The 25,573-nt window shown below is 38.7% G+C and overlaps 1 protein-coding gene across 11 annotated transcripts in view; it reads left to right on the top strand.

Annotated features, from left to right (window-relative positions):
* Positions 1 to 25,573, top strand: part of NFX1 (nuclear transcription factor, X-box binding 1) — an 89,106-nt gene that overhangs the window by 53,384 nt on the left and 10,149 nt on the right. For 4 of the 11 annotated variants that reach the window (XM_032103043.1, XM_032103098.1, XM_032103026.1 and 1 more), the window contains exons 14-22: positions 4,036 to 4,155; positions 4,853 to 4,932; positions 5,267 to 5,497; positions 5,781 to 5,854; positions 8,429 to 8,530; positions 10,781 to 10,822; positions 11,203 to 11,301; positions 16,302 to 16,368; positions 23,256 to 23,401. In XM_032103043.1, coding sequence (XP_031958934.1) covers positions 4,036 to 4,155; positions 4,853 to 4,932; positions 5,267 to 5,497; positions 5,781 to 5,854; positions 8,429 to 8,530; positions 10,781 to 10,822; positions 11,203 to 11,301; positions 16,302 to 16,368; positions 23,256 to 23,401 — 961 coding nt within the window. Of the gene's footprint in view, positions 1 to 4,035; positions 4,156 to 4,852; positions 4,933 to 5,266; positions 5,498 to 5,780; positions 5,855 to 8,428; positions 8,531 to 10,780; positions 10,823 to 11,202; positions 11,302 to 16,285; positions 16,369 to 23,255; positions 23,402 to 25,573 lie in introns of those variants that run through there. The other 7 variants (XR_004239026.1, XM_032103062.1, XM_032103090.1 and 4 more) reach the window with 4 other exon arrangements.

The following is a 25,573-nucleotide window of genomic DNA, read 5'->3' on the forward strand; positions in this document are numbered from 1 at the left end:
TACTTTACTTTTCCAGTGTATTTCCTCAGTGCTGATAAGTGTGGTCCCTTTCTGTGCCAGGGTCTCTTTATGCATACCCCATCTACTTCAAGACAGGAATACATCTCTTGGGGAAAATAAAAAATGTCAGCATTAGAGACAATGCATTTAAAAAAAAAAGTTTTCAGATACTGTATTGCTGCCCTTTGGATCAGACGTTTCTGCACTCTGTCCCCATTATCCTGATTAGTGCAAGTAAGGGACTTCTCATTATAACATTCTTCACCTATAACTTCTCATCAATATAAAGCAACTAGTGTGGCTGTCTAACATTCAGGTCTTCCAGAGACCTTGGTGCCTGGTCTTTCGTCTTGTTGGACTAAGGAAGATTTGTAGCTTTGAAGCATAGAGTATTATAGGTTGTTTCAAGACCTGTAGTGAGGGACAATAAAGCCCTACTCTTTCCCATGCTTCCTTTCCACAGAAAGTCCATGGACATTCTGAATCTTTTCTACTTTTGCTTTCTGCTTCTTCCTTCTAACCCATAACATTTTGTTCTCCCTAGCATTCTTATTTGCTGGAATTTGTTGTAGTTTAGTCTCCTTAGACAAAAATTGCAATTCTTTTTACTAACTGCTATACTTCAAAATACATGGGCAAATGAGTAGGATCTGGCCTGAGATTTAACTGATGAAACAGATCATAAAAAATAACCAGACTTGAGAAGTTTCTGAACACAGCAAAAACATTGAAAAGCTGAAAAAAGTTTCGAATAGGAAATTTCACATCTATTCCTCACCCATAAGGGTGAGAGATGTCTGAGCTTCACAAGTAATTGGAGATGGGAGGTACAGGGAATCTTTTAGGGGGCGGAATTTCTCAAGGCCAACAGAACTCTGGTAGTTGTGTGATGCTGGTATAACCACACTAATGATAGCAGAAATAGCAGATTTGGGTACAGATGTAGCTGAACTTGGGACCAGTGGGTGTAGTGGGTTTGCATCCAGGTTTTGGAAGCAAGGGTCTGCAGGATTGGCTTCTGTGAGAAGCTGCTAGAAGCTTCCCCTATGTCCAGCAGAGTCAATGCCGGCTGGTTCCAAGATGAATCCACCACTGGCCAAGGCCAAGCCAATAAGGAATGACAGTAACATCTTAAATACGTGATAACATATTTAAACAGTAAGAAAGGTTATTGAACAGATATCATTGCAGCCGGAGAGAAGAGGAGGCAACTATGCAGACACTTAAGATCAATGAAAAAGGAGGGGGAGAAGGTGCTCAGGTACTGAAGCATAGCAACTATTGGGGAAGACCATGGTGAAGCAGCTGTGCCCCTGCACCCCATGGAGGTCAACAGGGATACAGAGATCTACCTGCAGCCTACAGAGGAACCCCATGCTGGAGCAGGTGGATGCCTGAAAGAGGCTGTGAACTGGTGGGAGTCCTGTGCTGGAGCAGGCTCCTGGGAGGGACCTGCAGACCTGTGGAGAGAGGACCTTGCACTAGAGCAGGTTCCCTGATAGAACCTGTGACTCTCTGGGGGGACCACATTGGAGCAGGCTTTGCCTGAAGGACAGCACCCTATGGAACAGTGACCCACACTGGAGCAGTTTGTGGAGAACTGTTGCATGTGGGACTGACTCATGTTGGAGAAATTAATGGAGAGCTCCCCATGGGAGGACCCAGCTCTGGAGCAGGGAAGGACTCTTCTCCCTGAGCAGCAACAGGAATGTGTGATCAAATGCCAGAACAATGTGTGATCAACTGCCCCATTCCCTGACCCCTGCGCCGCTGGCGGGCAGGAGGTGGAACCTGGGAAAGAGGGAAGGATGGGGGAAAGGTGTTTTTAAGATTTATTTTGCTTCTCAATATCCTGCTCTGATTTTATTAGAAATAAATTCAGTTAGTATCCCCAAGTTGAGTCTGTTTTGCCTGTGATTATATTTGATGAGTGACCTCTCCTGGTCCTTATCTCAAGTCATGAACTGTTCGTTATATTTTCTTTCCTCTGTCTGTGGGAAGGAGTGATAGAGCAGCTTTGGTGAGTGCAGGGCATCCAGCCAGTTCAAGTGACTTTAATGGGGAAAAAAATACTTTGTTAGGTTATTTGGGAGGAATCAAGGTGGATGCATGGACAAACGAGTGAAGATAAAAAATAAAAAGACGCCATTTGGACAAATGAAGCTGTTGGTCAACTTATGTGATGGAGATCTGTGCACTTCGTGTCCACTGTCTATCCTGTCATAGTTAAGTTTTAGTATCTTTCCACGTAGTCCCATTCTCTGTTCAGTGTGTTAGAGTTCTTGAGTGCCAGCAGCTGGAAGCTTGGCTGCATATCATGAGAGCCCATAGTCTTTACGCTAGCAACTGAGAGACCAGGTTGATGTATCCTATGTGCGAGCAGCTGGAGAATGGGATCGTAAATTATAGGGACCCCTTGATCTGGGTGCCAGCAGATGGAAAGATGAGAGTTTGCGCGCAGTTTTCTAACAAGCTTGCTTCAAAGCTGGATTAAATAGCTAGTAGGAGGAGATCTGCCTCTGGAAATACCCAAGGTTTTCAGCCAGTGACTGGGAAAGGAGTCTGTCCAGGCATGGATATTAGACAGAGCCTTTGCTAGTATTTCAGATTCATGAATGTGGTGCGCATGTGAATTTGGAGTGAATTGTGTATACGTGTGTGTGTGTGTGTCTTGTGTGTGTGTGTGTCTTCACTAATAAGCTTCTGTCCTGATGAGCTTAAGAGAAAGAAGAGGACTTAGCTATTGGTATTCCTCTTTACATGAATGTTGTTACTCAGCTGGCTTTGTGTTACTCTGTTATCTGGTCATCTTATTGCCATGTATTTATTGTGTGTCTCGTCTCTCTGGAATGTGTGTTGAGTCTTGCTCTAGCCTGGACCTGCATATTGATCTAGCAGCCATCAATATCTATAGAAGTGGGACAGTAGGAACATTTGGGTGTTTAGAGTTCAACAGGTTTTGCTTTGGTAGACGAGGAAGGAAGAATCCGGTGATTCCTGAGTTAGAGAACTTGATGAATTCAGAAGCTTCCTTAACACTCATCTTCCCTTCAGGTTAGAATTGTTGGTTTGTATTTTTGTTGCCCCTTTATTCTCTTACCTCCTCCACCATTTGCTGTTGTTCTCCCTGATCCACTACCTCTTTATTCTTTTATAGACCAATCATATTCTCTTTTTGTTCTCAGATCTCTTTCTATATGATGTCAAATGTTTTCTTAGTGTTCTGTTTTTCTAAACATTTATCTGTTCGAACTGTAGTTTGCATTGCAATCAGTCTGCCAGTTTCTTTATAGTCTGAAAAAAAGCAGTGAATTATATTATTTTTTGTGCAGTTTTCATTGGGGTGGTGTATGTCAGTAGTTCTATTACTTTGTTTATCACTGAGATTTGGATCTTTTAAGAGTTTAAAACTTGTTTCCCAAACACAGAAGATAAAAAAAGCACTCAGAATAAAATGGGTACTGCCTAAGACAGAACTTCCAAAACATACAAAGTTGGATTTGAAGTATTTGGACAGGTTCATAAGATGCTTATGAGGATCCATGTTATACTAAATACCATAAAAAAGACTTGCTGTCTTTTGATAATTTTCTTTGGAATCTTTATGGTACTCTATTCAGGGCTTGGCAAAATGACAGAATCTAAACACTGGTCTGAAAAAGTGATGTCGGGAAGTTTGGAACACAAAATTTCAGTGATGGGCCTTCTGGAAGGGAATTCAAACTCTCCTTTTTTAAATCAAAGGTAGAACAGCAAAGCTTTCAACTTGATATGAGCATTTTGCTGGCTCTGGTTCAAAATGTTGATGTGAAAGAACCACTCTAAAAGCAAAGCATAATTCCTAATGAAGTCATCAGAGTCTAGTTTTCTTGTAGGAGCCATGAAAGCTAATAAATTCACTAATTTCAAATACTAGTGCTTAATATAAAAAAAACAAAGCTGAAGTAAAACATTTGCATGTTGTGTAAAGATTTCTCATAGAGGAAGCATGCAAATACATGCAGCCACTAGGATATATTTGACTTTTTTTTTCAGGTTTTGATGAGTTAACTTGTTATTGTGGTGAATCTGTGATTTACCCCCCTGTTCCCTGTGGCACTCAGCCACCAGAGTGTAAAAAGACATGCACCAGGCCACATGACTGTGATCATCCAGGTGAGTTAAGCCATTGCATTTTGAGTGGGTTTTTTGGCGTTTTGTTATTGTTGTTTGTTCGGGTTTTTTGGTTGGTTGGTTTTGTTGTGTGGTTGTTTTTGTTCTTTTTATTTTAATTTGGGGTTCTTCTAATCAAAATGTAGAAAAGTATGCATATGTCTATTTGAAAATAGATTTCCAAGGGTCTACACTAAAAAGCCAACCAGCTAAAAACTTGCAATGAGTACTACTAGTGGTACTTCTCACTGGTAAAAAGCACTGGCGTTTTTTCTTATTGTTATTAATAGTCACAACACATTAAATGCTCTATTCCAAAGATCAAGTGCTCTATTGAAACAGTAGGATAAACTAGTGAACAGTTAGTTTCTATGTTCCTTGGAATTACACTGGCTGATCACAAAATAAATAGCGTGGGTCCAACAGTTTCTGACAAATTTTGCCTGAGTGTATAACCCTACTCACAAGTTAGAAAATTACGTGCTATTTAATTTAGAAATTTTAGAGAATATTCACCTAAACACTTGGCATCATAATTTTTTAAGAATATATTATTCTTGTGTGAAGCATCATCCTTCCCATAAATTGTGTAGTTTTGAAATGTAAACTCATGTTTAATAGTCTTTACTGTCTCCTTTAAGGCATTCAAATGAAGTATGCTAATAAAACTGTTACGACTTTTATATTTCTGTGACTGCAGTGTACCATTCATGTCACAGTGAGGAGAAATGTCCCCCCTGTACCTATCTCACTCAGAAATGGTGTATGGGCAAGCATGAAGTAAGTCTGGAGAATTAATATTTTTGAATACTAAACAGTTTTTTAGGACTGTAGGCTTAGATTTTTGTGGCTTCTTTGGAATGGAATATTTTACTGGAGTTGGAGTTTAATGTGATTAAATTGGAGAAGTAAATCTTTTATTCCAAATGCATTCAAACCAACTGCTGTATTGGGCTATAGTATAAAGCAAAACTCATTCTTTGACCTAAGACCTTTTAGTATTAAGATGCTTATGTGGGCAGTGCCAAATGAAGGTATGAACAGTAAAAGCACTTTGAGACTTCCATTGATAATTTTTACTGTTATTTGTCATCTTTTTCCTTTCCTCTTTCAGCTGCGAAGTAATATTCCTTGTCATCTCACTGACATTTCCTGTGGACTTCGCTGCAATCAAATGTTAAAATGTGGAATGCACAAATGTAAACGAATCTGTCATAAAGGAGAATGTCTTATAGATGAAGAGTGTAAACAGCCATGTATTATTCCAAGGCTATATTGTAATCATCCATGTATGGCTCCATGTCATCCTTCTTCACCCTGCCCGTCAATATCCTGCTGTGCAAAGGTTAGATACCCAAAGAAAATTCACTGCAAAGTCACAGGTGAATTGTATGGTTTAATTATCAGCCAGTAACAGTTGTGACATGTTTGTATATTGATAGCATGACATTTTTTCTGTAAACTTAAAATACGGATTTTTTAAAAATAAAACTATTCATCAGTTTTAGTTAGCCATTATTCCACTAAAATGGGACTTTTAAAATTAATAAATTTATATCCTTCACACCCCTCCATGGCCATAAAAAGACAAAACTTTTAAAAAGCTGTTCACTTGTGTGATATGGCAGGTTGATCTTCAATGTGAATGTGGAAGAAGAAAGGAGAGTATGATTTGCTCAGAAGCATCCAATACATATCAAAGGTTGGTACAGTAATAATTTTTTCAATTCCTTACTGGACTTACTGCTTCGCAGTTTGATTAAATTGCAGACTTGACTAAATATATTTAGTTCACAAGCTTTTTCATGTTTTTCGTACTTTGACATACGGTGGTTTTGGGGGGTTTTTTGGTACTTCCTTGAGCTTTCATACCAGCCATGCTGCATTAGAACACATTTCTCTTTTTTCTGTTGTTAATCTAACTATGGTGGTGTGTCAAAGCTTGACTCTCCCGTATGTGGGCCTCTATTCTACCCACACTGAGCAATTAGGTACAGATGAATTTGTCAAGTCCAGATGCAGGCTCCTGAATGTATTTGATTGCAGTCCATGTGTGACTTGCTCTCTGAGTTTCCAATCATGTGTGTTGGAACCTAGTCAGTAGAGATGGTGGATGCTAAAGAGTGATTTAAAGTAATTCTGAAATAGATAAATTTAGGCAGGAGAGCTTTGGTGTCTAAATCTTGGGGTTTAATATGCAAACTGAGCCCTACCCAACTCTATTGCAATAGTCTCCAGACCCTATTTCTAGACTTACTTCTCTTTCTCATATGCAAGAGAGCAAGGAATGGACAAGGAAAAGAGGAAAAGTGGGGCTTTGGAACTTTTGAAATTAATATAACAAAACAGTAATAATAATCATTTTAAAAAATCTTATTCTGAGACTGATTGAAAGGGAGTGAAAAAAGTTAATCTGAAGAGTTCTGCTTTGTATCCTAGTTGTGAGGTGACTAACAAAAGTCAGAGATTCTTCCTGCTGTTCAAAGAAAGCTACTTAATGATGGTTTTATTTGGAACTGGTATCTGTGGGCCTTTTTTTTTTATCCTAGTCCAACTTAGGGTATGCTGTTTTGTTTCTGCTGTATGCTGTCCATATTCAAGTTCTGACAGAAGATAGCTTAGCTTAGGTACTTAATATTACCTAATGAAAACAAGGAGAAAAATGTGCTAATTAGAAACAATTATGAACAGTTGTAGTCAATACTAAGATGAATGCAAGATACATGTACAGAAGTTTGGTATTTTGATATTTGATGCAAATCAGAAGACTGACTCAACTCTGAAATGCCAGTTTCAATTGAGAAATGCTTGTCATTAATTATAAGTTCAAAAGATAACATAGTCCAGATTTTTGAATGCTCCAGATACAAGTCCAGATTTTTGAAGGCTGTTAATTCTCTGCTGTTTTATAGCTCAGGCACTGCAATAATATTCATTCAAGGAAAATGGTTCTTTGAAGCCAATGAGTGTTCTTGCACGCGTAAGGTGAATACATACATATTTATTTCTCTAATCAGAGCCCAAATCAAGAGGAAGGGAAAGAAACTGTTCTGTTTAAACCAAGTGTTTCTATCAGTTAAAATGTGTTCATATGTGCAGACAAATTACTCTTGCCTTGTGATAGTAACAGAACCAGCATTTAGTGCCAGCTAAGTTTGAAAACTCCAGCAGTTCAGGTACCTGAAAGATTAAGATATTCTGATTTTGTGGATATAAGTTTGGCTTTTTTTCCTACCTATCACCACACCAAAACAACAGCAACAAAAACCATATTTTAAAAAAAGCAACAAAATAAAGGTCAGCAAATTAATCAAGTATCCAGGTTTTCTCAGAAAGGTTAGAGAAATGATGAAACAGCTTTGGGCTTTGTCAGTGAATGTTGGAGAAAGAATGCCCAAGGGAACAGGAAATATATGTGCTTTATCTACTGCCGTATCTGTACATATGGTGCAAATGATGATGTGCTATCATCTCATGTCCCATTACCTAGACTTTGGCATCACCTGATAAATATGATGGTGCCTCTCAGTGATTTCTTTGTTTTATGTAATATGATTAGTCTTCTTCCTGATAGGTGGTAGGTTCTTTGAATGTAATGCAAAACATACAGAGATAAACATATAGAACAAAACGTATCGTTTTATCTGCATGTAACAGAAAAAGATAGTTCAAGAGGATACAATATTTCATTTTTAGGAGTTTGTGGGATATTTCCCTGAAAAATTCCTGTGTGTTTTAGTTATACAAATCTTAGCAAGCAAAGGAGACCGGAAAGACTTGTTATTGAAGGGAATTAGGAAGAATCTTTATGAAGAAAATAGTAATGATCTCAGTAGGCATTTTGTCCTTTCCTTGTGGATTGTGTTAACTGTATTTTGTAAGCAAATTTCTAAGTACTTTGTAAATTCACTTTACAGATTTTAGTTGCACAGAGTTAAGGAAGAATAAGATAAAAGGATAGTTAAAGCTGTTTTGTCAGCTGTAGTTTGTATATTAAGCAAGTGAGGAGAAAAAGTGTTTGGCTTGCATAATTTCAACTTGCATAAGAAGCATGTCCATTTGTTAGTGTTACTCCTAGCTGAGGGAGATGAAAATAAACTCTTGATTTATATAACTAAATTAGACTCTTAAAACTCAGTGATGTAGAACTCGACTTCCATTCTGTAATCTGATGAGAAAATGATCGGTCTGTCTTACTTCTAAATCTGCACCCTTATATACCTTTTCAGAAGTTTATGTGTTGCCTCAAATGAAGTCTAATGCTCTTCTTTTTCAGAATAGCTGCTATATCTATAGCAACTAAGTTAACAGATCTACAGCTTGGAGATTCAGTGGAAATCAGTAGGCTTATTACGAAAAAAGAAATGAAGCAGGCCAGGTAAGGAGATATATGTAGTAAAGTATTTGAAGCCCTTGTGTGTACCTGAAGCATAGGTGACATGCATAATACATAATATGGTGATAAAAAAGTCAGCTGTAGTACTAGGAAGACTTACAGTCTTCCTATGCAGCCTGACTACTTCAGCAAAACTGCTAAAAAAGTATTTTGCAGTTCCGTGGTGGTTTGTGGTTTTGCTTTCATGTAGGATGAGTTCTCTCTCATTGTCTGGTTGTTATTATAATTAAGTGTGGAACAATACAACTGTGGTTTCAGAGTTTTTTTCTACTCAGCCAACTTGTTGGAGTTCCTCTGGATTTTTTTTCAGTTCTAGACAGGACAATAGCTATTATCTTCTGTTTCACCATCAAGTGTTCCTTTCTGGATTATTGATATGCTATATTTTCTCCTAGTCATCATCTTACTATTTACAATATTTTTGTATTACCCTTTTTAGAATTTTTTACATTTGCATTTCAGTTTGATTGCTGCTTTGGTGTTCTGATCCTGGTTGGCACCACAAACCTGATTTTAATTTTGTGGCATAAGATAGGTGATTTTCTTTTTGTGATGTTCCTCAGGATTGAAATAAGCTTGTCCTTTTACTTTTGGTGTCATTTCTTTATGGACTTGTCAATTTTCTCCAACATCCTTCTGTCAGAAAACTTACTGAAATCTTTGCCCTTAGAGTTCCTGATCTCTGGTTTTAGTTTATTTCTATTACCATGTCTTCTTTTTTATATTGAATTTTATTATTTCAGAGTATGTCTATTACTTGTGTTAAAATCTGATGTTCCTTTATATTGTGTAAAGTCAAAATAGTGACATTTCCCATATAGTTGCTTCATGACTTCTGTATCAAAAGCTAGTGCCAGCATACTTCAAGAAATTTTGCTACTGTGTTGTAGTCACTAACACATCCCTTTCTGTGTGGACAGACACTGTCCTTTCTTTGAACAGTTGAAATTAGCGGAGATGACTTTTCTTTGTACAAGTCTTTCCTAATATGATATCTAAACTGTGGTAGGTAGCCTTTATTCAAGGACTGTCAGAGGAAGTATTCTCCCTTCTCTCTTTTTGTCTACCGAATACTGGGGCAGGGGGAAAAGAGACAGTGGTACATAGAATATTTAGTCTAAAATTTCTAGTTTATTGTCAAACTCCTGTGTTTTCAAAGTAGTGTACAAATCTACTTCATTCATTTACAATAAAAGAATGTTTTCTGCAAGCTGCAGGGATTTTCTTTTTGTTTCACTCTCTTGTCCTGTCTGTAGACATTTTATACTTTAGCTTAGATTTCTTATTAGGGCTTGGGATTTTTCTTTTGACAAATTTGATCAGACCTAGAGTAGCTTCTCTAAATTGGCTACGTTCCTCTTTTAGAGGAGGAGAAAATAATTCTTCAAGCAAATGACTTTAAACAGTACCAGGTCGATCTTAAGAGTGCAAGTATGTTCATTTTCTTCTGTCTCCTTCAAGAAAGTCATCAGAAGTTCTGGATCTTGGAACTATTTGTCTCCAAAGATAATACATGCCACTGAATAAACCAGTTTGAACCTGTTTCCCCTGTAGAATTTCTTTTTTTTAATGTAAGTAACTATTATAAAGAGAATTAATTAACTTAAGCAGTCTAACGCGAAGAAGTTTGTAACTGCCACTGAAATTCTGGGGAACTCCTGATTCTTCTCAACATTTTAATCCCTCAAAATAAAATTATGAAATACCTTTCAAAGACAAGACAGAAAACTGAAATTCATAACTCTGCTGACACTAGAAATTAGGAATTCAGTGGAAATACTGATGTTTATGGTTCGTCACAATCCTCCATATACATGTCTAACTTTCCTCTTTTCCCTGACTGTTAATTTTTTCTGATTCATACAAGTAAGTGACATCTTCCATTGCTGATTCCCAGTCCTTCCTAGCATCCCTTCAGTGCTCCTATCAACTTCATTCTTCTCTCAAATGATAAAATTTGCCAATAAACATCTAGTTCAGAAGCTTTTTTCCTCAGTTCCTGTACGACTTTGGTAATTGCTATTCCTGTTCAAGACCAGGAGAAGGGATTGGCTGCTCAAAGATCTTTGTTGCTTCTTTATTTTTAGCTCTACTATTTGTTCTAATACAATAAACTATTCGCACACACTCTTGTTACTTCTTTAGACTTGATAATATGACACCAGCAAGCTACACCTTGAAAAGTATGAGTAGCAGCAGTGATTCCAATTGTATTTTTCTTTCATAATTCAGGTTGCAGTGCGATGAGGAATGCTTAGCTCTTCAGAGGAACAGGTGGGCAATTAACTTGCTTGCTTTTTTTTATTTTTTTTTTTAACAGAAGTAGTCTAGATTTGGAAAGTTAATGCCATGTGGATAAGAAATTATTTTCTGCATGACCTAGAGAACAGATAAGTGTGGAGATGATTCCTGTTACGAAGATCTATATTGAGTGATCAGAAATCTTGCTAGAATATTCTAGTTCTAAATGAGTAGTTTGAAATGTGCAGACCATATCTTTTGCAAGCTATTTATTTGTATTAGTAACCTGTAACTTTATTCTTTGATGACATGTATGGAAGGTTGGGATTTATATGGGGTTGGGGTTTTTTTTTGTTGTTTGCTTACGTTTTTGTTTATATTTTGGGGTTTTTTCCTCCTACCATCAAATTTAGGCGCCTTGCTGAAGCTCTTGAAATAGATGATAATTCTGATCCTTTTAATATCCGTTCTTCTGGGCCAAAGTACAGTGACCTTTTAAAAGAAGATGCAAGGTATGTGTTCTAATGATGGCAGGTGTCATAAGTCAACAGTGTTGAGAGCAAGATGGGAAATGCAGAACAGTTCTATTTACTCTTCTAAAAATAACTGCCTTGGCAGTAGATGGCCAAGGAGGCAAAGGAATTGATGTGCACTTCTCAAGACCTCCAAAATGGTATGTAAACGAAAAGTATAATATAATGAAAAGTATATATAAAGTATATAAAGTATATATAATGAAAAGTAAAAAGTGCCTGACAGATTGCTTTTTTCTGTAACCAGAAAAGGACCAGATTTAGAATGGGAACATCATTTTACACCATTCTAACTATGAATCAGTACCTGTACTTCTCACATCTCTACTGCTTTTACACAGAATCAGCTTTCACCTCAGTGCTCCTTATAAATATTTCAAAACAAAGACAAAAATGATGGCAAAATAATGAAATATGCTCTCATAGACTGCTGTTCTTTCCACCAGTGTCATTTACTTTTTTGCCTTACTGCTTTTATTTTAAAAATAAAGAAATGGAATTAATAAAACATTGGATGCAGAGCAAAGCCTATGCCAGTGTGACTGCATAGAGCATTGCTAGACTGAGGCACCCTAAAATGAGACAATGTGAAATCAAGGTAATACCAAAATCATCACATCAATAAATACTTCGCAATCTGGAATGACAGGGAGGGATCAGACAAATTTTTAAAAAGATGTTTAGATTATATGTCATCTAAGAGTTTTTACTCCTGTATGAGTTTGTAGGCATGACGTTGGTTTTTACCAGGTCTAAGTTTTTTAGAACAGCTTAATATGTTTTGTTCTTGCTCCAGTACTCTAATGCTGCATAAATATCATGGTTTTGTAAGGATGTTTGCTGCTTGAAAATCCTTTATTTAATTTGTTGATATGTTGAGATAAGTGAAAATTTTACATAAGCAACCACTCAGAATTTAAAAGTTACATCTTCTTTGCTTCCAACTGATGAGGCTACTGTAAAATAGGAGCTGAATGTTTTCATTGTGGAGCTACTGGTTTTTTTATTAGTATTTGCGCTTAGAAGTGCTATTTTATAAGGACTATTATCTTAGTTGTGTATAGAGTATGTTTTCCTTTACTTTTTTCAGAAAACACCGCACACACTTTCAGTACAATAAGTGAAAATTTTGCATTGTGTGTGTAGTCTACTGTGGTTTTTTGGATTACAATTCTATCTTGTCTTTCTGCCAGCCACTACCCATAATGCAGTGTTCATCTTTCATGAACAGAACTGACCATGGTCATGCACTATATTGCCGATGGTCAAACAGAGACCTTAAAAAGTAGCCTTAATGCTTCCACACTCCTCCTCATTCTTGCAGTGATTTTAATTGTGTTTCCTTTGTAGCCACTTTACACTGGTAATTTACAATAAACTAATACACCAGTGCTATTCTTACTGATTCATAGCTAAAGCAAAAGTTTTTGTTAGTCCTCAAGTCAATTACTTTGTGCATTGAATTACTGGATTTCATTTATCTAGTTTTAAAGATAAATGAGTTTCTCCTTACAGTAATGTATAGTAACTCTTCACAGGAGCAGCAGTCTGCAATTTGTGAATCTATGGCTTTATGAATTTACTTCCTTGACTACTCCTGATGATCTTTTATCTTAGTAGTCTAGCAGAAGATTTGTCTTTCCATTATGATGGCAGGATCCAGAAATTGTGTTGTTGCCTTACCCTGGTCTTAAAATTAAGAACCAAACATGGTTTAAGGGAAAAGGGGTTTTTAACTTCGGTATTTATTTAAGGATCGTTAAGGTGCACCACTTCGTCCAGGTGGAACACGCCAAAATGCAAACACATGATAGATTGCGTATACAATTTATAGGCCTTGCAAATTAGCTGATCTATCAAAGATTACCCAATGAGAGGCTCAAATGAACCCCCCATCCTGAGGAATCCCCCCCTGGATGGACCTATCTTAGTTTACAGGATGTTCTAGGGAAGACCTTGGTTTCTCAGGATGGAATAGGGCTTTCTGGCCTCCAACTGCAAGGCCTCCAGAATGTTTGGTCTCCTGGCTTAACGAAATATTGGGTCTAAGCTGTTATCAGACTTAAGGAATTACAAGTTTTAGTTGGGGGGGGGGGGGGGGGGGGGGGCGTTGTCCCGGGTGCAGGGGAACCAGCCAGAGTCACGACATGAACGCTGATACGATTTGAGCATTGTACTCCCGTTTTATTGTTTACTTACACCAAGTTATACTTTGCAAAGTTCACGCCCCTTTCCCATGAGAAAGCCTCTAAGCAGCGGGGGAGCTGACCAGTGTATACCTTTTCCCAAGGCTGTTCAAGGCTGCCGGCTAGCAGGTGCCTTGCAAGCCTGAGGCCCCTTCTGCAACAGCCCTGGGTGCCCAAGCTCTCCTGGGGTATCGTATGTCCCCGTTCCACAAGGAATTCCTCTACAACAAGTATGCATGCTAAAAGCACTGGGGATACATAAAAGCTATATAAAAGGGTATATAAAAGGTATATATAAAAAAAGGAAAAAATCATCATGGCATCAGTATCTGTTACAGTATGGTTTTCAGATGGTTCAACATTCTGAATAATTTCTGACAGATTAATTTATTCTTGCTTGAGTGCATCACTCCACTAATGCAGGAGTTCAGGGCTTGTGGCTTTCTGCAGAGCATAAGTTACATACAGGATCTTAGAATGATTGAAAAGCTCAACAGTTGCCTCCCTGTGCATTCAGAGTCACTGCCTCAAGAAGGCAGCAGCTGCCAAAGTCATTACTAGAATGCCATGTTATCTTCTTTAGGCAATTAATTGGTCTGTGTAGCTGATATATTGTCAAGAGCTGAAAGAAATGCATACATAAAAATGAAGAAAACTTGAGAAAGCTGTAAGAACTCCTGAGGATTTTGAGGTGTAGTCTTTAATGACAGAACCCTGAAGCTCCCAAAATGCAGTGCAACTCCAGGTAACAGGAAGAAGATAAGCGAGTGTAAGCGTGCCAAGATAATATGTCTCCTTTGTAGGACAGTGACAGGAGAAGGGGGCACCAGGAATAGCATGGAAGTGCTGATGCATGCTGATCTTGCTGATGTGTTTGTCAGGATCTGATAAGGAGTCAAAAGAAGTCTCTCCACCATATAGCTTTACATGAGGAGATACTCTGCTGCCAAGGGGTATCCATCTTGTAGCATGGAGATGACTACCAACTGAGCACAGATCAGGGGGTACAGTGATCCACTGGCTGGACACCTCAGCACTGACCTTTTAAGAAGCTCCAGAAATATATACACATAGAGTAAACAAATGCTCAGGTTGATCTGTTGACATGAAGTTGGAGAATAGACTGGCACAAGTATCAGTGTCCAACTGGACATGGATGATGTTGAGGCTGTTATTTGATGAATTAAGACTACTGGAGTAAGAGAGAATATCTGATGTATCTACCCACCTGGAGCTACACAGAAAATAATTTTCTTGTTTTGTCACTGGCTGTGCAAGACCACACTGTATGCACTATGAATATCTGTGGTTCTATAGGCTCCTGAGGGGCTTTTTTATTTTTATGTATCCCTCAGTGTGTTAGCTGGTTCCTTAGTACGCTTTTAAATATTATACATCAGATCCTTGTGGACCCTCTCACTGGGTAGTTGATACATTTTTTTCTTAACTGCCATGATCACTTCACCTTGAAATTTGGGTGTTCATGGTTGGTATTCTGTGTAGTTCATGCTTTCTAACCCTCTAAATCCTGAAGGTGTTGGTGGTTTTGGTTGGGTTTTTTGTTGTTGGATTGGGGTTTTTTTTGTTTGTGGATTGGGGTTTTTTTGAACTTGAAATTATTTCTGCAATATTCTTTCCAAAGCCTCATACTACATGAGCTGACTCTGTATTTCACACTGTAGGTGTCTGGAGGCCCCTTTCTTTTTAGCTCTACCAGTTCATGTCCTTTTTCCAATTCTCCCAGTGTTAAACTCTACTGAAGACCCAGGAATTCTCATAGCTACATGCAGTGTCCATGTACTGTTGCTAGACCTTGAAGGTTTACCAGTGATGGGCTAAGTCCATTTTATCTGATCAAGTGATGTTGGTAGCTGAGCTATTCAATGTTGTTGTTTTGCACATTTGTTTGAGACCCCTTGGTCTTTTGATGATACATTCACTTCAGCATCCAGAACTTTGGTAGGTCATCTGCCAGAGATAGTTGTGCTTGCTTTGGCAGGCACTTCTTGACTGGCTAAATTCTGACATCATTCACAAAGTGGTACTGTGTTGATATGGAATAGTGCCTGGTTTTTGAAGGATTATTTACTACTAACCAGCTTTGAGATATGAAATCTTCAGGTAGCCTTTTTTCCCCATGGGGATGGTAGCCTAAAAAATAGCAGCCTTCCTTTTAAAGCTGGTTTACCTGCTTATTTAAGAACAGAGCACAAAGTTTGCCCATAAGTGAAAGACTTGAAGTACTGTGATGAAGCTGGTTACAAAAAAATACTTCAAACAAATCCTTAGTATCTCACATCAAGAATGTTTTGTTTGCTTGCAAGTAGCCTTATGCTGCTTCATGCATTCTTAATAATTTGTTGTGCTAGGCAAGCTGAAGACCAAAATCAGTGAACTTTTCCTCTGTCTTGGAAAAGAGCTCCACTCTGTTTACCCTGTTCCCATTTTTGTGTCTCATCATATATTGTAATTAAGTAAATTAATGACAAGTAACTTAAAAACACCAAAATGGCAACTTTAACATCTACATTATTCATTTGAAAAGGTAGAATTGGATTGTCAGACAGTAGAGCCATGTCACAGCATTTTATTCTGGGTTCCAGTTGTTGAAGGGGAAATAATTATTTTTGTAATAGTGATGACATTCTAACAGTCTTTTAATGTGAATGAAGTTTCTGCTTCCGTCAATTGTGTTCTTTACTTTTGTTCTTGTTGAAAAATACTACAAAATATGAAGATACTATATCTTTGTACGCTCTCTTGCCCTGTTCACCTAGAATGCTGTTTTTGCAGGAAGGATATAAAATTTGTCAGTGACATTGAGAAGGAAATGAGAATGCTTGTGGAAGCTGTGAATAAGGTCAGTATTCAGATACTCTGTATAGATTCTTAGAATTGGTTTCGTTTGGGGGGAGTTTGATATTACTAAACTTTATTAATACTCATAGTTATGAGTTGACACCAGATCTGTTTGCGCTCCAATATAATGCACAGTTTAATTGTAAAAAGAACAAAATTTTTAGGAGACCTAGTAGTTCAGGATCACTTTGGTGCCAAACCTTGCTTAAGGATTAAAGCAGTGCTAGGCGTTAATGCACCAATGGATGATCATCAATTTTTGGTTCTCCATTAATAAAATATTGTCAAAGATTATGTTTAAACATTCAGATTTTGAGGAGGAAAGCCTAGGTACTTCTTATCCCTGCAGTGGAACTTGCTCACGAATTTTTTTATACCTTCCTATATTTGCCAGTGTATGAGGTTGTGCTCCTTCTATAAAAAAACCTGGATTCAGTCACAGTGTTTGAGAGACTCCAGTATACTTAGAGAGGCTGATACCACAGACATAATCATATGTTTTTCAGTGATACCACCTTCAGGTCTGCCAGGTTAGCTTGCTGCTGCTCCATGAAAGACCCAGTATATGTGGTTCAAAGGACCATGTAAACTATACTATTCTCAGTTGCCTTTAGCTCAAGAAGGACCTAATCTACTGTAGAAAGCATAATTTTGATCCCCCTAGGCCCTAAGGACAGTTATTTAACTTTATTCCTTAAAAAAATTATGGAGGATGTTTCTTAAACAATGTTGGTGATTGTCCATCTGTCTAGTGTTCTTGCCCGTTGTTTTCATCATTAGAATGAAAGACTAAAAATAAGTCAATCTGTGTCTAGTTACTAAAGAACAGGTAAAGTTGGAAGGGACCCAGTTGGGTCATCCAGTCCAACCTCCCAGCTCAAGAAGGGTCATCCTAGAGCATATTGCATGGGATTGCATCCAGACAGTTCTGTAGTATCTCCAGTGAGGGAGACTCCACAACCTCTCTGGACAATCTGTTTCAGTGCTCAGTCACCTGCACAGTAAAGAAGTTCTTTCTCATATTCATGTGGAACTTCCTGTGCATCAGTTTCTGCCTGATGCCTCTTTTCCCGTTGGTTGGCACTATTAAGAAGAGCCTGGCTCCATCCTCCTGACACTCCATCTTCAGATACTTATTGACAAAAAAACCTAATAATAAATAGAATCTTATCTGTCATCTCATCTTGAGGTACAATATGCCCAACTCTCTCAGCCTATCCTCATGAGATGGTCCAGTCCCCTATCATCTTTGTAGCCCTCTGCTGGACTTGCTTCAGGACCTCCATTTCTCTCTTCTACTGAGGAGCCCGGTACTGGACATTCCAGCATTCCAGGTAAGGCCTCATGAGGGCTGAGTAGAGGGGCAGGATAACCTCTCATGACCTCCTGATCACACTCTTCCTAGTGCACCATGTCATTGGCTTTGTGCCACAAGGGCACAATGCTGTCTCATGGACAGCTTGCTGCCTATCAGCATCTCCAGATCCTTGTCTGAAGATCTGCTTTCCACCAGCCTATACTGGTGCATGAGGTTCTTCCTCCCTGAGTGCAGGTCTCTGTACTTGCCCTTAAAGAATTTCTGAAAACTCCTCTCTGTCCATCCCTCCAGCCTGTTGAGATCCTTCTGAAGGGCTGCGCACTGCTCTGGGATGTTGGCCACGCCTCACAGCTTTGGGTCGTCAGTGAATTTGCTGGGGAGGCATCTGCCCTTTTATCCAAGTCGCTGATGTGTAAGTTAAAACAATATTAGAGCCAGTACTGATCACTGGGCAACACCGCTAGTTACAGGCCTCCAACTCGACTCTCTGCCACTGATCACAACCCTCTGAGATCTGCTGTTCGGACAGTTCTCAAAACACCTCACTGTCCACTCATCCACATGGCACTTCCTGAGTTAAACTATGAGGATGTCACAGGACACAGTGTCAAAAATCTTCCTAAAAGCCAGGTAGACAATATTCAGTGCTCTTGCCTTATCTAGCCAGGGGATAGACAGTTGTTTTATCATACAGTTAGATTGGTTAAGCATGATTTTCCTTTGGTGAATCCATACTGACTAATCCTGATCACCTTCTTGTCATCCCACGATGACCTTGAGGGTGAACCATTCCCCATCACCTCTCCAGAGACTGTGAGACTGTGCATTGGTTTTGCAACGCCTGGTTTTTGGTGGTGGGGGGGCCACAGAGGTGGCTTCTGTGAGAAGCTGCAAGAATCTTCCACCATGTCTGGCAGAGCCAGTCCCTGATGGCTCTGAAGAGGGACATGCCACTGGCCAAAGCTGGACCAATTGGAAATGATACTAATGCCTCTGTGATAACATATTTAAGAAGAAATCAAAACAAAGGTGGTGGCGCAGTTTTAATTCCAGCTGGAGAAGAGGAGGAGGTGAGAGTATGTGAGGGAAACAACATGGAGACACCAAGGTCAGTGGAGAAGGAGGGGCAGGATCCAGGCACCAGAGCTGAGATTCCTCTACAGGCCATGGTGATGACCATGATGAAATAGGCAGCCCTGCAGCCCATGGAGTTCCATAGGGGATGCAGAGATCCATCCACAGCCCATGGGGGAGGTGGCCACACCAGAGCAGGTGGATGCCTGGAAGAGGCTGTGGTCCTGTGGGAGACCTGGTGGAGAGAGGGGGCCCCTGCATCCAAGGTGGAGCAGCCTGTCCTTGGAGGACTGCAACCTGTGGAAGAGTGACCAACGCCTCAGTTTTGGGAGGACTGTTTGCCTGTGGGAGGAATTCACATTGCAGCAGTTTTGGGAGGACCGCTGCTTGTGAGATTGGAACCATGCGGAGTTCGTGGAGAACTGTCTCCTGTGGGAAGGGACTCCACAGTCTCACAGGTGAATGACTTCTCTTCCTGAGCCAAGTGGAAGAAAAGCTTGGGTGATGAACTGACCAAAACCCCTACTCCCTATGCTGTCAGTGGGAAGGAGGGAGCGGTTGGGGAAAAAAGCCTTCTCATTATCCTGCTCTGATTTTGTTAGTAATAAATTGACTTTCTAAGTCGAGCCTGGTTTGCCCTTGAAGTGCTTTCTCTCAGTCCTTATCTCAGCTCATGAGCCTTTGTTAAATTTTCACTCTTCTACCCAGCTGTAGCAGGGGAGGGTAAGTGAGTGACTTTCATGGGTGCCTGGCATTTAGCCAGTGTCAAACCATGACAGACTGGCTGGCCCGTAGTTCCTCAGAATCCTTCTTGCCCTTTAAGAAAGACTGGGGTGATGTTTGCTTTCTTTAAGTTTTCGTGCACCTCTCCTAACCGCCATGACCTTTCAAAGATGATTGTAAGGAGCCTCGCTGTAACGTCCACCAGCTCTCTCAGCACTCAGGGATGCATCCCATCAGAGCCCATGGACTTCAGATATCAAGTTTGCCTAGGTGTTCTCTAACCCCAGTCCTAGACCAACAGAAACTTCCTTCCAACATTCTTTTACCCTGGTTTCCTGAGTCAGAGATTCTTGAGGGTTTGTCAGTGAGACTGATGCAAAGATGTTCACATACTCCATCTTCTCTGTGTCCTCTCTTACTAGGTTCCCCCCTCTGTTTGGTAATAGGCCCACATTATCCTTACTTTTCCTTTTGTTATTGATGTATTTGAAGCCTTTCTTTCTGTCCGTGACATCCTTGGCCAGATGTAATTCCAGATGGGCCTTGGCCTTCATTGTCTCATTTCTACTTACTCTTACAACTTATTTATGTTCATTTCAAGTGGCCTGACACTGCTTCAGTCTCCTGTGTATTTCCTGTTTCAGTATTAACAGGAGTTCCTAGTTCATTTGTCTCTTGCCCCTGTGCTCAATTTCTTGTTCATTGGGGTGCAGATTATGCTAATTATACTCAGGTCCCTCCAACCTCAGACACTTGGAAGCAGGTGCATAGAATAATTGTTTGTTATCTGTATGTTTTACCTAAGAATAATTCGCCTAGTGTTGTGTTACCTGTGGTTATCCTATTTTGCATATTCCTTTATACATTACCTTTATCATACATACTTATATATACAAGTATGTACACATATGTCTTTCTATATATAATTGCATATACCAAATATATGCTTATACTAATATCAAACCAAGATATGTAATTACTTTTAAAAAGAGGCAACCACAGGTCTTACATTTGCGATTAGTGACATCAAACATGCCAGAACAAGAATACCAGAGAGCTCAAGAACATCTCCAGTGCTTTACTTCCCAGTGCAAACCATTTGTTGAATAGTGATTGTACAAAGCAGAGAAATGGTGTCTGTTAAGGAGCATCTGCATTGGAGAAGAGAAGGAAAATATGAAAAGAAACCACATCTCAGTCATTTCCTTGTCTGACCTAAGGGGAGAATTACCCAGTGTACCCAGCTTTTATCGTGATTAGGATGAACCATGTAGGGTCACATGACGGTTCAGTATCTCAAGGATCAGTTCTGTACCATCCTACCCATCAGGCTGTAGGGAATTGCTATTCCATAAAGGTATGAGAAGCTCCCAGAAAGCTCCCCAAAATCAAGTTAGATTTCAAAAGGGAGGAGGTTTCCCAGGGATTGAGGTGAAGCTGACCAGCCTGTAGTTCCATGTGTCCTCCTAGCCTGTCCTGAAGCTAGAAGTGACAGCATGTGTGGAGGCCATGCTCTGACTCTCCTTTCCTTCAAAATTGTGGTATGTATGGTGTAAAAGGGAATATTTCCCATGCACTATAAAGTTAATTTGCACTTGTACTCAGTTTTTCTTGCATAACTTTTCTTTCTATTTCTGTTGAAGTCTCAGATGCTTTCTTTTCTCTCTTGTGAGAGTCGTGTTTCATCTTGCAACCCACAGGTTTATGTAGCTAAAGATTGAATTAATATGTGTGACATGGCGTTATGCAGAGACTGGTTTTAGTTGTTCTTCTGCCATAATCCTCAAGTCCTCTTTATGCTTGAGTCTGTGTTTGGTTGTTTATTATGATTCCTAAATACTCTCTGACTAAATATGTGTCTTGTTTTCTTTGTTTCTAGATGTGAAACTTTACTTGTATTAAAAGTATTTTGCATGCTAATCTATCAAGCATTCATGTAGCTCTGCCTGCATCAGTACTATGTCTTTGATACTGATTACTGTTACTTAGGCTTACTCATTTTACATCTACTTTTTTATTTTTTTGCATTGTCCCTTTGGAGATGCCCACTTCAGTTTAACTGGAGAAATGAGTAATAAAAAGGATTTTGATACTTAAAAGTTTTAACATTAACATGATTCAACTCTCTCTGTTGTATATGACTTTCCTTGCCTCATAAACATCTCTGGCCTACACTAATCAATATATACTCTGTCTAGCACAGCAGAGTTTTCATGGTTGATATATGTAAGCAGAAAAGACAGAGAACATGTATATCCAGCTCTGCCTTCACAGGGACAAGAATTGTGATGTTTTTCAGAGCATGGAACCATCACTGCTTTTTTAAACCAAGCATACTAGTCATCATAAATAGGTACAGAATCTGTAGAGTTCTTCAAATTCTTTTGTCTATGCTGGAAGTGTTGTAATAGCTGGGAGGTTTATTACTGTTAATTGCAAAGGAAAGATAATATTCTGTCAGCATGTGATTATCCTGAAGACTTCCGGAAATGGTTGACCACAGTTTCTGGTCCAGTTTCTATTTGTAACTTAGCAATTTTATAATCTAGGAGAAGATAGATACTAACGCACTATTTTCAGGATAGCTGCAACGTACCTCTGGTGACATGTGGTTTTTACATTAATTTTGGTGGCTGACCTTTTGTAAATCCACACTGATTGTTCCCAGGTATTTTTCTCCTCCATGTACCTAAAAACAGATTTGAATTTTAGCTAATCAGCCAATAGTTCTTGGGTTCTTTTTGTTTGTTTGTATATAGTTGCAACAATTACCTTTCTCTAGTCATTGGGTTCCTACCCCATTCTTACAATCTTTCAGAGGTGATGGAGAAGTGGGATATCATCCTGGTCTCTCAGTGACCTTAAATGCACTGCCTACAGTCCTAGGAAGTTCTGTAGGTTGGGATTTCTCCAGAAGTCCCTGACTCGAACTTATTCTACTACAGGTAGTTAGTTTTTCCCTTTGAATCTTTTCTGTTGACCCAGAAACCTAGAAGACTTCACTGGTGATAATGAAGGCAAAATCTGAAGCAGTGTCCTGAATCTGTGAAAGCAGACCAAAGCACTGAGTGACTCATCCTTATATGCATTTGTTGTCAAAAATTGATCCAACCCATTAAGGATATGGGCTCATAGGGCCTTGATTTTTTGTTTGTTCTTTTACTGTTGATTTAATAATCAGTGTTGAATCAACATTACCAGTCTCATTAACTGATTAAAACTAGAACTTTGGGGTTTTATTGAATAAAGAATCTACTGATGCCATTACATGAGGAACTTGCAGATAAATAGCTTCTTTGGTAGAGGGAAGTAATTGATAAATTTGACATCTTTGTAGCTATCTGCAATATGTACATTGTGAAGCCAGTCTGCAAAATAAAATTAGATCTGATGTGAACTTGGCAGATCATTTTGAAAGATACAAATTCAGATAAAAATAATTTTGTATTGTTTTTTGGGATCTAAGTAGAATGAATGTAATCAGGATTTGTATTTCCAACTTAAAAGATATCCTTATGTGGATGTGTGTATACTTTGAGGTGCTGGACACAACAGAGAACATACAATTTAAGTTTGGGAAATTAAATTAATATTTTCAGATGAGCTTTCTGTCAATACTGAGGTCTTAGCAATTTGTGGTATTGATTTTGTCATAGCAGCAAAATTTTAGAGGTAGAAACACTTTTTTTTGCTGTTTTCTTCCCCTTGGCTCCTCTAAAGGAAAACTTCATCTTTTTTTTTTCTTCTTTCTTAACCTCTTCTGTTGAATTCAGGGCAAGCATACAAAGAAGAGTCATTGTTACCCACCAATGAACAGAGATCACCGCAGAATCATCCATGAATTAGCTCAGGTTTATGGCATTGAAAGTGTGAGCTATGACAACGAACCAAAGCGCAATGTTGTTATCACTGCAGTGAAGTATGTAATTTATTGTTGTTTTCAAATCTTTACAGTATAGTTTAAATAATTGGATGGTTTTTTATCACTTAGCAGAATGAGTTTATTTACAATGCAATTTGCAAAATGCAGCAATTTCCAGTAGAATTTTTTTTTTAAAGCAGTTTTTGAATTGATAGTTTCATGGGTTCATTTCCACTACTTAAGTAAATCTTCAGAGAAGAAAACACAATTAGAAATAAAAAAAGCTAAGAAAATATTTTGCAAGATTGTTTTCCATTCATCATAGCAGTAACTTTTTGTCATCAGCTAAATTTGATAGAGGTATCAGAAATAAAATACATAATAAAATTTTATGAAAACTAATTACTGGTTTGAGAAATCATACTTTAAATTTACACTACCTTTGAAAAAATATGGTTATTGTAACATATTTCTCCATCTATCTGAAGCTGTCACAGTGTATACTCCCTCTTCAGTTAATGGACAAAGAGGGAGCTGGAATTACTGCAAATTGAAGAGATTTCGTAGCAAAAATGAAAATTTTTGGAGAACACTCACAAAAGGCAGTTACAGTAGAGAAGAAAATGAAGGGAATATAGCTAGGGGAAAAGCAAGCTGACTGCACTAGAGACGTAGTATGGGAAGGCTTCAGGTATCAGGGCTTCATTGACCGTGCTCCTTACTCAGCAGCATACTTAGTTTTGTGCTGTCAAATTGTGATTATTTGACAACCAATTGTTTTAAACTGTAAATATTGACTGCAGTTGTAAGAAATCTGTCATCTTCCGTGCTATTAGAGTGCCATGAGCTACTCCTTAACTTGTTCATCAGTTGGTAGCTTAGCTACAATCTTGATTTCTTCCAAGAGAGATGGAACATTACTTTGATCTTACAACGTATGATACTTTTTGTTTCAAGTAAAGGAAGATGAACAAAGTGTTCATATTTGAAAAAGCTTATTTTAAAAAAAAAGAAAGAAATTAGGGGGCAGGATGAGAAATTAGTGAAGAGAATAAAAGGAGCAGGGCAGATGATTATGCTTCAAAAGCAAAGGCAAGTCCTGCAACTTGAGAATGGGAGGCCTTCCTCTATGGTTTTAGGAGAGATTGCACACTTGCTTCTTCTCTTGCTCCTTGTGTTCTTCAGGGAATAGCATACTGTGCAGAATGCACATGCTTCTTTTTCATCACTGCCGCTCTTAAAAGACACTTGAGTGGTGTACTGAGACTATTCTTCAGCTGCACACCAATATTTCTTAAATTAATGGATTCATCCAGAACTTCTTTTAATTTTCTTTTTATCTGCCACTTCTTCAAGATATAAAAAACATTGTAGCCTCAGATGAGGAATAGCTCAAGTTGCAGAATGATATTTTTGTGTATTTCACAATGGCTTCTTCAACTCCCAGAGCTTGTAATCACCAGAAAGTCAAAATGGTTTTGTTTCATTCTGTCTCAGCAATGTCTTCGGATTTCTATCATGGGCTCCTCCATGTATAAATAAATGAAAATCATTCAGACAAGAAGACCATTCCTTCTCTTCACACTCCACCATTGTGTCATTCAAATGGTAGCATCGCTATTACAGGTAGGTTAGAAGAGTGAGAAAGTCCCATTGCTAAGAAAGCTTCTTTCAACCAGGCTTCGTCCTCTTCCAGAGATCTAGGGGCACACTTCATAAACCTGCTTTGCTCTCAGCCTCTGCCTCCATCACCATCAGTAAAAGTTGATCATATTAGCTGCATTAGAGTCACTCATGTACGGCATTACCCATATATAACCACAGAGATCATTCCCAGTTTTGACTGTTAACCTTGATCTGAATTACAGTTCTGGTGTCATTTGAAGTGTAAGACCCGTAGTGAATCCTTGTAAGTGCCTTTCTCTGTGCTTACCTGTTGGTCATCTTTGCAGTCACCATCTTTTCAACAGTTGCAGTACCAGATTCTTTCTGAACTATGTTCAGAGGTAATGGATAATGTCCAGACTGTTATGATGAAAAGAGTAAAGCTTCCTTTCCAAGTAGACACTTGTGTTTCGCTGTACCTGTCAGTGGTTTTTTGAAGTTTTTTACTCAGATGAGTAAAACTTTTCTCCTTCTCTAAATAACTCTGGATTCCAGAGCCTGTTAAAGGGGTGTCTGCTTGTTTTTATGTAGTGACCACTGTGTAAGCAGCTTGTATGGACTTGA

This window comes from Corvus moneduloides, chromosome 1 (genome assembly GCF_009650955.1).
Source record: "Corvus moneduloides isolate bCorMon1 chromosome 1, bCorMon1.pri, whole genome shotgun sequence".
Classification (NCBI taxonomy): Eukaryota; Metazoa; Chordata; class Aves; order Passeriformes; family Corvidae; genus Corvus; species Corvus moneduloides.